The sequence below is a fragment of the Labrus mixtus genome, chromosome 7 (genome assembly GCF_963584025.1).
Source record: "Labrus mixtus chromosome 7, fLabMix1.1, whole genome shotgun sequence".
In the NCBI taxonomy this organism is placed as follows: domain Eukaryota; kingdom Metazoa; phylum Chordata; class Actinopteri; order Labriformes; family Labridae; genus Labrus; species Labrus mixtus.
The window spans coordinates 17,400,499-17,414,804 of NC_083618.1; the positions used below are offsets into that span (position 1 = coordinate 17,400,499).

Genomic DNA, 14,306 nt, shown 5'->3' on the forward strand with positions numbered 1-14,306 from the left:
TGTCTCCAAACAACAAAAAAAAAAAAAAAAGAGCCGGAAAAGTCACGTGACCGCGCGCAGGAGTTCAAGATGGAGACTGAGCGATTTTGGTGTCTTCACTGTTAGCTAGCTGTTTAATAATAACAAACAATAACAGCGGACTACCACACCACGTTTTTAACTTTGACAGTGTAGATTTATAACCCAGCTTGAGATGTGCATTTGGCAGCTTTTGGCCACGATGAGGTAAGGTTATTTGTAAACAAAGACCTCCTGAAGAATATTCAACATAAGAGGTAGCCAGAGGAGAAAACTGTCAATGCTCTTCATCATAAAGTCAAATTGAGAGAGAGAGAGAGAGGAGATCGAGATGGCCCTGAGAGAGTTGAAGGTTTGTCTCCTGGGGGTAAGTGTGCATCGACTTTTATTTGAACCTGCGTATTTCTAGTTCATACTGAGCATTTATCTGTACCTGGCATCACATGAGCAACACTGCTCCTTCATCAGACTTCATCAGACTGATGGACATTTCTCTGTTTATCACTTTAATAATCTGTGAGCCAGTATAAATTAAACTGTCTGATTACTTTACTGTCTTTTGATCACTTTCTCAATGTTAAGTCAGGATGAACAACAGTCTCACAACAGCTTATAGTCCACATCATTTTTTAACATTATGGCATCTATTTACTCCCTAATCTACAATAAGTAAAAGCAAAAGAAAAACAACTCGCCAAACATTTCCTGGTTCCATATTTTGAAATGAGAATTTGCTGATTATATCAATTTGGGCTCAAATCAAGGCGTATGAAAACTGTCAGGTTAGGTCAGTGGACTCTATTATGGCACACTGTAACTATTTTTGACATTTTATAGACTAATAATAATCAGAAAAATAACTGCTTATTTCAGCCGTACATGTGTATTAGCTGTGTATTTTATTTAATATCACTGATCTTTGCTTTGGTCAGTATTTACAAAGGTAAGAATGACATTTATGAATGTATGGACAGCAGGTCTTTACACGTGATAAATACCCCTTTTGTGTTTGAAGCACACATAGTTTCTTGCCATAATGGTTGTAGTTTATCTTATCTTATAATCAATCTCCCTAAGAAATTCTTGAAGTCACCTCAAGCCTCCTCCCAGTAATATGCTTGTGAGGTTCAATGACTGTAAATCTAATATCTAAAGGGTTATGACTGCCTGTCAGATAAAACAAAACATTTGAACTTGCACGGAGAAAATTTTCCCTACATTTTCCAGGCGGAAGTCATGGATTGTTGCTGTTCTTTTATAGCCAGATATATTAGTCAGTAATAAACATATTAATTAGTTACAGCCCTAATACATATTTAACATTATGAAACTTTGTATAATATCCCCTCCAGTTGAAACATCCTCCACTCCTCCTTTTTCAAATACCGTACATCAAAACAACAATGCAACAAGAATGTAAGCTTAACTGCGTCTTCCCTGTTTAACTATTACAAAGTTGCAGACCTACACGGGAAGCAGGAAGGAAGAAGCGGCCATGAAAAAGCCATAATGTCTGGGCACGTTGCCAGAGAGTGTGTTTTTATAGTTGTGATTACACTTCTATTAATAGTTTATGGCCGTGTTTAGTAAGCATCTTCTTTATTTTGTCTGCGCAGGACACTGGCGTTGGAAAATCCAGTATTGTTTGGAGATTTGTGGAGGACAGCTTTGACCCAAACATTAACCCAACAATCGGGTGAGTTCGGGTTACTGCTTTCTCCCACGCTACAAGTCATGTTACTTCTCTGTTTCAGCGGTGTGTGTTTAGTGTTGTGGGACATAATTGTGAAGTCAGGTCATTTCTGCCTTTAGAAACATGTAATAACATGTCATTCCCATAAAAGTTGAAAGATTAAAACAATTATTTAGCAACAATTTTGATATTCAACTAATTGCTTATAAAATTTTTCTGTAAATATTCCAAAATGTTTCTGCTTCTATCTTATTCTTTGTAAGGAGTGGCTTATTATCTTTGCCTTATATGAGACTGCATTAAAGGTCTTCTGCTTGCAGACTAAGAAAAGCAATTTGCTTCACGTTGGGCTTTTTGGAAATTGTTTTTCTATTCTGTGCTGCCATTTTATCAGCCTAACATTAGTTAATGGATTCATAGGAATAGTAGGCAAATCGTTCAATTATTAGCTGCAGCAGTGATTCTGATTCTGAGAGGCTGAGGGTTTTAGTGGATGCGAATCAACTCAAGGCAAGTTTGTTTGTATAGCACATTTAAGCAACAAGGAGATTCAAAGTGCTTCACACAAAGCATCAAAAGCTTAAATAGGAAAATATGTTTAAAAATAAATTAATTAATGAAGTATGATCCAAAAGAAATACAGAAACATGATAGTAGAATATAAAATATATTCACCGATTTGTTATGGAGATTTGTGTTGGGTCTGTCAATAATAATTAACGATTACTAGAAGTGATCCACTCTGCTCACCCACAAGAATCCAGTGCTCTGAGGTTGCTAACTACAGAGTCTTCCTGTCCCGCCGGACACAGACTCACCTGCTGGTCTCACCCAATCGAAACAGATTCTTTTGAACAGTCCACCTCAGAACATCTTCCTGAGGATTTAGGCTCACAGTTTGTTCAGTCGAGTCGCAGATCACAGGACATGAAGACATGTTTTACATCTTATGGAACATACTTTCAGTAAAACACTAAAGTTGGTTTAATAAATGAGTATTGATCAAAATATTGGACATTATTTGCTGCCTATATAACTACTAATAACAAACCGATAGCAGCTGATTGTTTGAGGCACTAAATTACAAACAGACTCTGCATGACTCTAACAAACACAGTTGGATATTTTTGTGAAATAACCATTAAATATTGGCAGACATATTGTTATTGAATTTATAATCAAAAGCTTGTTTAAGAACCAAAACAAAATGTTTATATAACAAAAATAAACTATTTGCTTAACTCTGATTGTTACAAGTCTTAGGGAAAGTTTTTCATTTGGGAGTCTGTTGTTTACTAAAGCTGGTACACATTGTAATAATACTACAAACCAGATGAGGATATAAAGATGTTACTGTCTCAGACTTCAAAATGAGAGTCAGAATCGGCTTTATTGGCTCACAAATACAAGGAATATGACTTTGGTAAACTGTGCTCTCTGTGTACAAAAGTATAACATTAAATATGAAACAGTAAAGAAATGCATAAAGAAGGACTAATTAAAAAATGCAATAGTGCAGTGATGAAAAGTGCAATTAATGCTGAAATGAACATGATAATAAATGATGTAATCAGGCAACAGATGGGTTAATTTACAAGAGGTAGATAGTTTTCGGTTGAAGTCCTGGTGCGGACCAAGTCTGGAAATTTGGCCTGGTAGCTGGAGAGGTTCGAGTTCACTTACTGAGAAACGCAGAGGTGCCCTTGAGCAAGGCACTCGAACCCCCCCACCAGCTCAGGAGTGCTCGCCCCCTCACTCGGACATCTCTCAATTAGTGCATGTAGCTACATGTGTGTAGCATGTTCTACAACAGGGTGTAAAATTGAATTTCCCCTCGCGGGATTTATAAATTATATCTTCTTCATCTTTTTACAGTATTTACATTAAAGCAGGGACAGGGTGCACAGGTTGATATCAGTATTTGGGACAAAACCTTGAATCTTAAGTTGCAGCTCTATGAATTTGTTTTATTTGTTTGATCATCTAATATTTCTCTTGTGTCTTATTCAAAACAATTGAAACAGTCATTTGTCTTCTTCACCAGGGCTTCCTTCATGACCAAGACGGTGCAATACCAGAATGAGCTGCACAAGTTCCTGATCTGGGACACAGCAGGACAGGAGCGGGTGAGTGATATGCCCTGAGGTTTTGGCCCTTCACATTGTTTTTGAATAGACTAGTGGAGCATTGTAAATCTTGAGTGTTCTAAGTCTGTGCAGCCTAACCACAACTGCACACAGTTATGATACTGTAATCAATCGGTTTGACTTGGCCGATGTGAAAATCTACTGATTCCTCCCATGTGGTGTTAAAGGAAGTGAGAAAGTTACACGCATATGCTCACACCACTCCCTGAATCAGCCTCAAGGAGAGTGAAAGGTGCAGTTACTCAATATTTCTGATAGGGGGCAACATTTACCTTTCTATTGATGAGTTCTTCCCCTTTTTAATGCTCTTGTAACAGAAGTCCCCCCCTTTTTCCATCATTCAAAAGACATGTGTGGTATATTCATGATTTACACTCTTTTGATTGGTGCCCTGCATCTCTCTTCCATTGCACTTTTTCTTCCTCATTGCGTTCATATATTTCAAGATACAGATGGAGTGTCATTGCCTTACTATTCCTCTTTATAGTTGTAACTTAATTATATTTCTAATAAAATATTCCCATTGAGTTCTCGAATCTCTTTTACAAAAAGAGTCATTGCCAAGACTGCTGCATAAAAAGTTCCAAAGCAAGCAACAGACTATAACAAGCAGAAATTATACCAAACAATGATTCAGCAGCATTCAGAAACAACACATGTGCATGTTACTATCATATAATATAACAAATCAATTAGTAACTATCATATGCCACTTTTCTATGTAACCAGTGTGTGGAAAGCAGAAATCATTTTTTAAACCCAAACGTGCTTCATGTCTAGGCCCAACGCCTCTTACAGATTATAGAAGAAACATTATATTTTTTGTTTTTTAAGTCAAATTGAGTATTAAAGTCCTTACCAACAGCATCAACCCCAGGTATTTGTAGCGTACGGAACTACTTTCTCCCATGACTCACTCCCACATTTCCCTGCATTGACTCTTCCCTTTTTTTCTAAGCTACCCTTCTCCTTTTCTCCTGCACAATCCCCTGCTGTTGTAACGCCTTATCCCTGCTGCTGTCCTCTCCAGAGAGTGAGATAAGATGCTGTTGGCCTTTTATCTTCCTTTTCCCTCCAGAGGCCTCGGCCCTCTTCTAGACCCTTGAGGGGCACATCAATGCAGCCCTCGTTTAGGATAAGACCAGAGGATGAAACCCTAGCTGTCTCAGATCACTGACATGTACTGCCTACCAGTGTATCTTATCTTCCAGACACAGCATCTCCATGTCAGATTGTGCTATTTTCTCCCTTTCTATTGTATTTTCTCCTGTGGAGTGTTTCTTTTCAATTATTTTCTTGGCAACAATCAGTTTTGTTTCTGTCATTGCTGCTTTGTGTGCTTTTCCATTTTCTCCACCTCTTCTTTCCAATTTCTTTCACTACCATGTGGCCTCCCAGTCTCCAAAAAGGTTCCATTCTCAATGGGCAAAATAGCAGCATTCCTTGGGTAGGTTTTGCGCCGTGGTATGTTGAAGCCCTTCTGTGCTTGTTTCTCTTACTTCTGCGGAGTGTTGGCCGATCAAAAGCTGTTGATTTGAGACAGGGGAAAACAAAGCCAGCCAAGGCACATGCAAGGGGAGGCTGGGCAGAAAGGAAGCTCTGTGATTTCTACAATCCATATCTCAAGACCAGATGAGGCCTCATGAGTACATCTAAGCCCAGTTGTCAACAGCCCATTGAGCACCTTCCTCTCCGGCTGGTCTTTCACATAGAAAATAGGCAAGACGAACCATCAGCCTACAAGAACTGGAGGGTTTCTTTCATTATGCACCCTTGTAGTCTTTTTGCTTGTGGTTTCGGTAATTAATCAGCACTTACAGGGCTTCACAGGGGCTGTTTTCTGGGCTGCTGTGTGGTCAGACGTCTGGTCTCGCTGTGATTACTCTTTGGGTTAAGGCAGAGAGAGACCACACAGGACTGTTGGTGGTGCAAAACCAGCAGTGATACAGACGGCCCTCTCCACAGTGCCTCTGCCAAAGCTGGATTCCCGTTGGTGGACTTGGGGCCAGTAACAACTGTAATTATGTGGAATGTGTGCTTTCCTGAGGTAACACTGTCACTCCAAGATGGATAGTTTATTCCATCATATTGTAAAGGAAAATAGAATTGGCGGGAAGGTCCAGGTCATTCCAAGTGAAGGTCGTTTTCAGTCACGGTTGTTTCTTTTTAAATAAATATCATTATTTAAAACTTGACACAAGCAAAATGAGCCCCAGAACAGTCAGTATATTGCAAGAAGGCCTTAGAAAAGGTTAGGAGTTCAAGAGAGGCTGCTGCAAATTAAAAACCGTGTAGAGGCTGTAGTAACTGTATTGAGATCAAGGGCTTGTGGCAACAGTAGAAAAAAACAGTGATTGAATTTCATGGATTTAGACTTGTGGTGTGTTTTTTGATGACCAAAATATCTGAGTTTGTCCAACCAGGGTGGACAGAGATGATATTGTATCGTGTTGTATCCTATCTTATCGAGATGTCGATGCCTTTCAGACCTTGGCTCTTCATCTGTGACAAGATTACACCATGACTATACAGACGAATTAGCTTTGAACTTTAAGGCAGCATGCTAAAATGAACATATAAACATGTTGACTGGCATTTTATAGCTTTAACGTGTTTGCTTTTCTTAACTTACGATCTACTAATAGTTCCTAATTTTATTTCAAAATAAATGCAAGTTTGTACTCAAAAAGGAATTAAAGTACCCTCAGTCTTAAGACAGTACAACATTTCAAAATAAAAGCCTAACAAAAGCTGTTTTCATCCAAAATAATGGAATTCGTGATTAACAATTGAAATTCAGCGATTGAAAGTTGGACAGCCCTAAAAGTAATAATTCTTATGGTCACAAACTGCACCTGCATTACCTTGAAGGAATATGAATGTTTGTACCAAGTTTTATGAAGATCTGTGAATTAGTTCTTGTGACATTCAACTCAAAAACATTTAAAATGATCCTCATGGTGGAGTAAAAGTTTAGAGAGCTTCATGCTGGTGAGTGTTGTGCTCTGGGCAGATGAATTTGTGTATCAAACATCTTTGCGATCCATTCTCTAGTTTAGATGTTTAAGTCTGGATCAAAGTAGCAGAGAAAAGAGAGAATGATTTCATTCCATAAAGTAATGCAGCTGGCATTGGTTCAAACACTTGGTTTTTAAATAGAACCAGTCCAGGCTAAGTGTTGAAGCCATGTTGAAGCCATGTTTCAGCGAGCTTTGGAAAGAAATTTAACCAGGAAAATACCAAAACCTGGCAACAGGAGGCCCCCCTGAGCCTCCCAGGCTTCTTCACATGTTGTTGTGATTACGCTGTGCTTTGTGATCTATTGGGTTAAGATCAACTGGTCTTCTATAAATATCAAAACTTTAACAGCTTTGGACACATTCTGCTCATCTTTCTCTTGATATATAACACATGTGTGAGGTCTGTGTGGAAAGTCTCACCATACTCACATTTTACATCAAACCACTTGGGCGTTCAGTTTTTGAAAATGATATAAGGGTGAATTTTCTCTGATTTTTAGTCTACTTTTTGTGTTTTTCACAGTCAGCACTAATAATGCAGTCTGATAAAACTCGCAGTTATGTAATCACCACGGTCTGTGACTATGTAATGGATTGGATATACCCACCCAAAGCCCTAATATTGTGTCTGAATCTTTGTTTGTAGAGTGGAAATGTATGAGGGCGCATTATATTGCAGCCATGTACTCGCATATATAATGAACACATTTCAAGAACATCAAGGTGAACAGTCTTCAAACTTGATTGTCTGGAAAAGATTTTTAAAATAACTGGTCAGTACTCCTTTTGTTATTTATGGTTTTAAAAGGTTTCAAGGCCATACAAAGACATAGTAGTGTCAGAAGAACATACTATAGGTTTATTCAATAAATCCTTCAAACGGGAGCTTCTTGAGGTGGGGATCTTGTTTGCTTTTCTTTACCTAATCGTGTTTTTTTTGATCCAGCTCTCACTGAGGGATGTGCGTCTCCTTTTTGATTTTTCATATCCACTGGCTTTAGAAATCCCCGCTTCATCCTTGTCTTACTAATCATTGCTTCCCTTCGCTGTCCTTTCACAGTTTCGTGCCCTGGCACCGATGTACTACAGAGGTTCAGCTGCGGCCATCATCGTTTATGACATCACAAAAGAGGTATTATTTACTTTTTAATCCTTACACCGAGTAATCCACTAAGTACTTACTTACTTCATTGTTTTGTTACGTCTTTCCTTCTTTTTGAATGAATAGGTATTGAAGTAACTCCTCTGTATTTTTAAAAATACATTAATTTTCTTCTTTATGGTTCTCATGTCTACATGGTAACTGTGACGCTACAGACAGTTAGCTTAAATTTAGCGTAAACCCCCAAACTGGAGCAGGTTAAAACAGCTAGCATTGCTCTTTTCTAAAAGTTATAAAACTTCCTTATAAAACTCACCTTATATCTTGTTTGTCTATCTGTATAAAAATGGAAGAGCATTATAAAAACGTAGTCTCCAGTCCAGTCTCCAGAAATTAAATGACCCCCCCTTTAAAATTAACGTTTTAACAAATCAGATTCTTTAATGAATTTAAAAATCATTGTGTAGCGTGTTAATTACATAGGACTTAAGGTATAAAGGTTTAGTTACGTTGGACCAAAGCCAGGCTTACCATTTCCCACCCATTCTCTGTCCTCATGCTAAGCTAAGCTAAAAGACGGCAGACTCAAGCTTTATATTTAATATAAAGAAACATCTGACATCTATCATATGATGTACTGTAAGTCTTATTCCCTGACCTTCCCTGTCACATTATTAATTACTGAAATTTGAAAGTTTGAGAAGTGAAACAATTATATGCTAAATTTTCTGAACTAAATACACAAATTTTATTCAAAGGAAAAAATGGGTCCCTGAACACTGTTTGGAGCTAAAAAGCTACCAGGAGAGTTATGTTTTTACTGTTGCGGGCCCACCACCATAACTTCTCGCATAGATCTTCATCTTCACAGTGTTGAAGGGACCACATTTTCCTCTGAGGACAGTTTGTGTAGAGAGTTATGAACAAATACCATCTGTAAATTTCTCCAACTTTCACATTTCTCTCCCAAAACTTCATACTGCACCTTTAAACAAAAAAAATCTAAGTCTTGGCATAAAAACTTAAAAGCTATTGATTTATGGTCAAGTGAGGTTTCGAGTCAACATGTTCATCCTCAGACTTCTGAGGAGCTATTGACTTTAACATGTTCACCTGTATGATCCTCACAGGAATCCTTCCAAACACTGAAGAACTGGGTGAAGGAGCTGCGACAGCACGGCCCCCCTAATATTGTGGTTGCCATCGCTGGCAACAAATGTGACCTTTTAGACGCAAGGTATGCCCGAAATTATATTTTCTAATGTGCACTGTGATTATTCCTTTTTTATTTACAGCCTTAGAGTGATGCCAGGATCTCACATGTCTGGTTTGAGTGAAAAAATCTTGTGAGGCAATGCTGAAACTGTAAACATGGAATAATATTTAATGTTTGGCTCATATGTTCCACTGCAATGAAGGAGTATTATTGGCTCCCATACTGTTTAGTTCTCTGTGTAAACAGGTTGTTGTGAATTATAAGGTGATCAGAATCTCGCCTCTTTTGGCCTTGATAGTCAGCTTAATCGCTTTCGAGATGCTGGAGATGGGTACAGCAAACATGTTTTGAATAAACGGCTCATTAATCTTTTATATTTGAAGAGAAGTTAAAGATATTATTATCTGTTATAAAAATAAAAAAGCCTTTTGTTTATAAGATTGTCCATGAAATTGGTCAGTCTTCCATGTAATAGCTGTAGAAGTACATTTGATTATTATCATATGATGCATGAAATTGGAGATTTAGTTCACATATTACACCGTTATTATTCCAACATGTCTCTGATGTTTACAGGGAAGTGCCAGAGAAGGATGCCAAGGACTATGCTGACTCCATTCATGCCATCTTCGTAGAAACCAGCGCCAAGAACGCCATTAACATCAACGAGGTGTTTATAGAGATAAGTGAGTGTGTTTTCTTCTGCCTGCTCGTCCTCAGGTTCCCTTTGAGCCGTGACTAATTAACTATTGTGCTGCTTTAAGATAATTATCTCGTCTGCCTTGGAGTTTTAAAGCAGGTAGAGAATGTTTTGACCAGATTTTTGATTCAGTTCAACAGTGTTATTGTTTACTGGATCTGTATCAGATGTTTGGCAGAAGAGAGAGCTTGTTCAGGATAAGCTACAGATAACTCCATGGTGAAAGAAAAGCAGAATCCACTTTATTGGGACATCTTGACACCATGTTCTGAAAGACAAAATTGCAGACAACTACTTACGAGAGCAATTGAACCCATTCTCGGTATAGCAACTGAAAAATTAAACATAAAGAGGAAATAGCAACTTTAGAACAATGTAGGCGTGATTGTGAAATACAAAATAACCATGAGCACGTGTTCAGTATGTAGTCTGTATTTTGTCAAAACATGAAAACTTGATTTACATCCATAGCTCAACTATTGTATCATTAATAATGTTTGTAGAAACAACTTTGAGAGAAATACTTGTGTTAGTGCCTGACCAATATGGGACTTTGGGGGATTTAAATCCAAGGTGACATAGTGATGAGCTTCATGCTTTACATCTGCATACATGTATTTTTTTTTGTGTGTGTCATCTCATAGGTAAGCGGATCCCTGTTGCAGAAGCAGCAGGAGGAACATCAGGAAAAGCTTTCAAACTGGGACGACAGGCTTCAGAGTCTCGCAGGACGTGCTGCTGATGCTGATGCTGGTGACTGTCTTCCCCCCCCCCCCCGTGGCCTGTAGCCTGACCTTTCCATTCCCCTTGTGTCTACAACCTGCTCCAACTTACAGGCACCAAAAACCGTCACAACCACACAACCCGCCATCAGTGACACCCGGATGCAGCATTAGCAGACTGATAGCTGAGCAAAAGCATTTTTACCGCAAGACAGCTATTGTTACATTTCTTGTAGGAGACGTACTTCAAGGATACTGAGCAATGAGAAAAAAACATGCATTTATACCTTTTGATGTATAAAAGCCCCCCATATATATATACATATATATATAAAAATACATTTTACTGGCTTCTGTAATGGACACTGACCTCTGTTTGGTGTATTATAGCCCTATGCTGACCAGAGATCTTTAAAGAAGTCAGAAGTTGTTTGTACTTGTAAATTTGTACAAATCTACAATTTTTCAAACTAAATCATGGAATGAAAATTGTTCAATTTCACCAAATGATTTTGCCATTATGTAAGTTATTTCCTTTTTTCAACTTTGTGAAGGATCCATCTATACAGTTCATGTGCATAATCACATATTTATCATGAGATTTTATTGAAGCAGGATATGGTTAGAAACATCAATACCATTCTGTCATCTCAATTTGTTGAGCTGTTTGAAAGGTTATTTCAAGAGATCTTGCTGATTTAGGGTCAAGCCAGCGGGATTGTTCACATTAGACTGAAGTGTTAATATGCGATCAGTGTGGTCACATGGTGGAACTGTAAGCTTTGCATTGGAAGGAATAGTTGGAAATTTGGGAAAGTATGCTGGCTCAAATTTTGCTGCACATGAGATGAAAAAATCAACACTACTGTCATATTGTAATACTAAATATGAAGCTGCAGCCGATTAGCATAGCTTAGCATAAAGACTGGAAACAGGAAAGCAAAGGAAGAGGGCCAAATCTGTTCAAAGGTAAATAAATCTACTTAATTAACACATCATATCTGTTAATACCACCCTTTAACCAAACTAATGTTCCATTGTTCAGGCATTAATTTGGCCAACGATTTGTTGGCCAGTGGATATATTGGGAAGTTACTGGTCCCAGCAAATAAATTCACAACACATAACCCTTTTACAATAGTGAATGCCTTTTGTTTATCCTTTTTTGAATGGATTTATCAAACAAAGGAGAGCAAAGTGTTTCCCCCAGTTTCCTGTCTTTATGCAAAGGTAAGCTAATATGTGGATGTCATTTGCATATATCCAACAGACAGATAAAGGAAGGTATTTGTCTTCTTCTTATCCACCTCTGAAAGAAAACAAATACATGATTTTACCTAGAAAAAAAATATTCCTTTAATTGTGAACCTTGTTGTCCTTCTGTCTTTGGATTTTTTTGGGGAGTATTCTGATGGTCAACTCCCCCTGAGAACGACTTATTGTCAAATATTTTCACAAGAACTGTCCAGTCAACATCTCCTGATGATGGAGCTTTAAGCAGTGCAGAAAGTGCTGACTATGACAGTTTAGAAGTTTATTATCATATGATAACAGTCCAGATGTGCTCCACGTTTCCTCCTGTTATTACTCAAAAGGTATTAACTGAATACTGACTATGAAGTTCCCCATATTGCATGCAGCATACTACCGTTTGTCTCACAATATTACTTGAGCTTTATTTCTCTCTCATGTTCTTTGGAGAGCCTGCCTGTCCTCTATACTTTGCTGCAGCTTTAAAACATTTAACAGGCCAGGCTAATGTTTATGAGGTCTTGCCAAATTTTTTAATTGTCCCATAAACATTTTTTTAGGTTTCCCGTTTCTTTCCTCAATCAGATTGCACATGTAATGTTATTTTACTACCTTGCCTGCGATGGAAACAGTATGATCTTGAAAACTTGACAAGGTTTAGAGGAAAATCAGATTTAAGAGCTTAAATCTCCCCTTTGCATAATGTTTAAGGTGGAGAATTAGACGTGGCTCTGTGTCAACGTGCTGACCCCTTAATGAACCTCCTTTCTGCTCTGAATTACTGTATGTGCTTTGTTCCAAACCTCTGCTTTGTAATTTCTTTTCTCCAAGCTTCTTTTGACTCATTCCTTTAAATTCCAGGCACTTATTGTAAGTCCAGCTTTCAGAGAAATGTGGTGCACTTTACAGCAGCGTTCACAGGGCCCTATCATCCCCTTAAAAAAACATGACAACTTTTCTCCTCTGAAATCCTTAAGCTGTGTTCGAGTAGAGTAATTTCCCTCTAATATTGGCCTAATTAAACTTCAGTAGAAGTTGAATCATGAGCTCTCCACGGACGTAATAATTTTGTGTAATCTCATGCTCCTCTGTATCTCCTGAGAGTCCCTTTTAGCCCAAAAACCTCTTTACAAAGTTGCCAAATAACACAGATGTGGCTTCAAGTCGACTGCATATCCACATTTATAAATGTGGATTATGCACTCTACTGTCAGTGCAAGCCACTTATTTGCCTTCAAGCATCTTAAAAAGGATCTGTTACTGATCATTGCTGTGCTGAGCAGTGCTGCTTTCTACTTCCTGTAGTGCAATACTTTTTGTTATGTAAAATGGGCCCTAACCCAAGAAATCTGTAACAGAGTGAGAGCTAACACTCGTACAAAAATGTGATGGCCTTTCCTCAGTCTCAAACGCTTGATAATGACATTAACCTTGTTTTTCTGTTGACTTGATGGCAATTTTATGCACACACAGTTTGTCATTGGAGTGGTGTTATGGAGCAAATCAAATGCCTTAAAAACAGTGACATTTGAACATTTAAACTTCCAATTGATTTATTGATTTACTCTGCTGCACTATGTCATGATGTTAATCTGTCTAGTATTTAATATCTAGCGCAAGCCATTCTATTAAAAAAGGGAATCACTCCGGTACTTTGAAAGGAGCACTTTGTATTCATTGGCCTTTATTACTAACGCTCAATCTGTCTGCCGTCTGTTATTATCTCTGTGAAATCACTTGATGAAATATACTTAGAGAGGTGTCGGACTCCTTAACATGCCCTGACGTTATTTTAGGCTTTGACGGTTTGCCCGGCTCTTATTGCTATGAAGGATATGGTGCCAAATGATGTCAAAGCTGTTTAACTACACCACACTTAATCAACCTTTTTTTATTGATGATGTATGGTTATGATGACAGTAACAAATCACATTTAAAAATGTCCCATTTAACTGAAAACAGGAGGGATACTGACAGTATGGACGTTTTGCATTGAAAAATAGCATTAGTCTTGGGCTGGCCCTGGGATGATTATCTGTATCATGTTTATTTTTCTTTGTAAATAAATACCGTCAATTGCACACATTTCTATGACTATATTCTATTACAAGCCAGTTGTGTGACCGAAACAGACTTGTACACAATGTGCAGTAATTCTATCAGCGTTGTAGTTACCATATTTAGCTTTTTACTATGTTTCATATCGATTGTAACAAATTGCCTGAAAAAAAAATGTTTGCAGTGTATTCCAAAATGTGTAAAAAGGGTATTGTCAATTGGTTTCCTAATAAAAGATTGACAAAAAATATAACTTGCCCCTCCTGTTATGTGTGTCGGAGAGAGTGTTAGTCCTTTGTGTTCAGTTTTATTAAATAAGCTTCATGGCAGAACATTAACAATCATGGCAATATTAATATCACATCAATACATCCAGGAA

General features: G+C 37.9%; 1 protein-coding gene across 1 annotated transcript; it reads left to right on the plus strand.

The window, feature by feature from the left end:
• The first annotated feature begins 44 nt into the window (after positions 1-44).
• rab22a (RAB22A, member RAS oncogene family) lies at positions 45-14,180 on the plus strand. The gene is made up of 7 exons (XM_061043343.1): positions 45-385; positions 1,635-1,714; positions 3,756-3,837; positions 7,939-8,010; positions 9,111-9,217; positions 9,773-9,882; positions 10,541-14,180. The coding sequence occupies exons 1-7, from the start codon at positions 350-352 to the stop codon at positions 10,636-10,638; spliced, it is 585 nt and encodes a 194-aa protein (XP_060899326.1). The 5' UTR covers positions 45-349; the 3' UTR covers positions 10,639-14,180.
• Positions 14,181-14,306: the final 126 nt, after the last annotated feature.

Bases quoted from the DNA above. Each gene is read 5' to 3' on its own strand.
- rab22a (XM_061043343.1), top strand. From the start codon at position 350: ATGGCCCTGAGAGAGTTGAAGGTTTGTCTCCTGGGG. The intron at 8,011-9,110 runs GTATTATTTACT...TGATCCTCACAG, and splicing joins TTTATGACATCACAAAAGAG to GAATCCTTCCAAACACTGAA. The intron at 9,883-10,540 runs GTGAGTGTGTTT...GTCATCTCATAG, and splicing joins CGAGGTGTTTATAGAGATAA to GTAAGCGGATCCCTGTTGCA.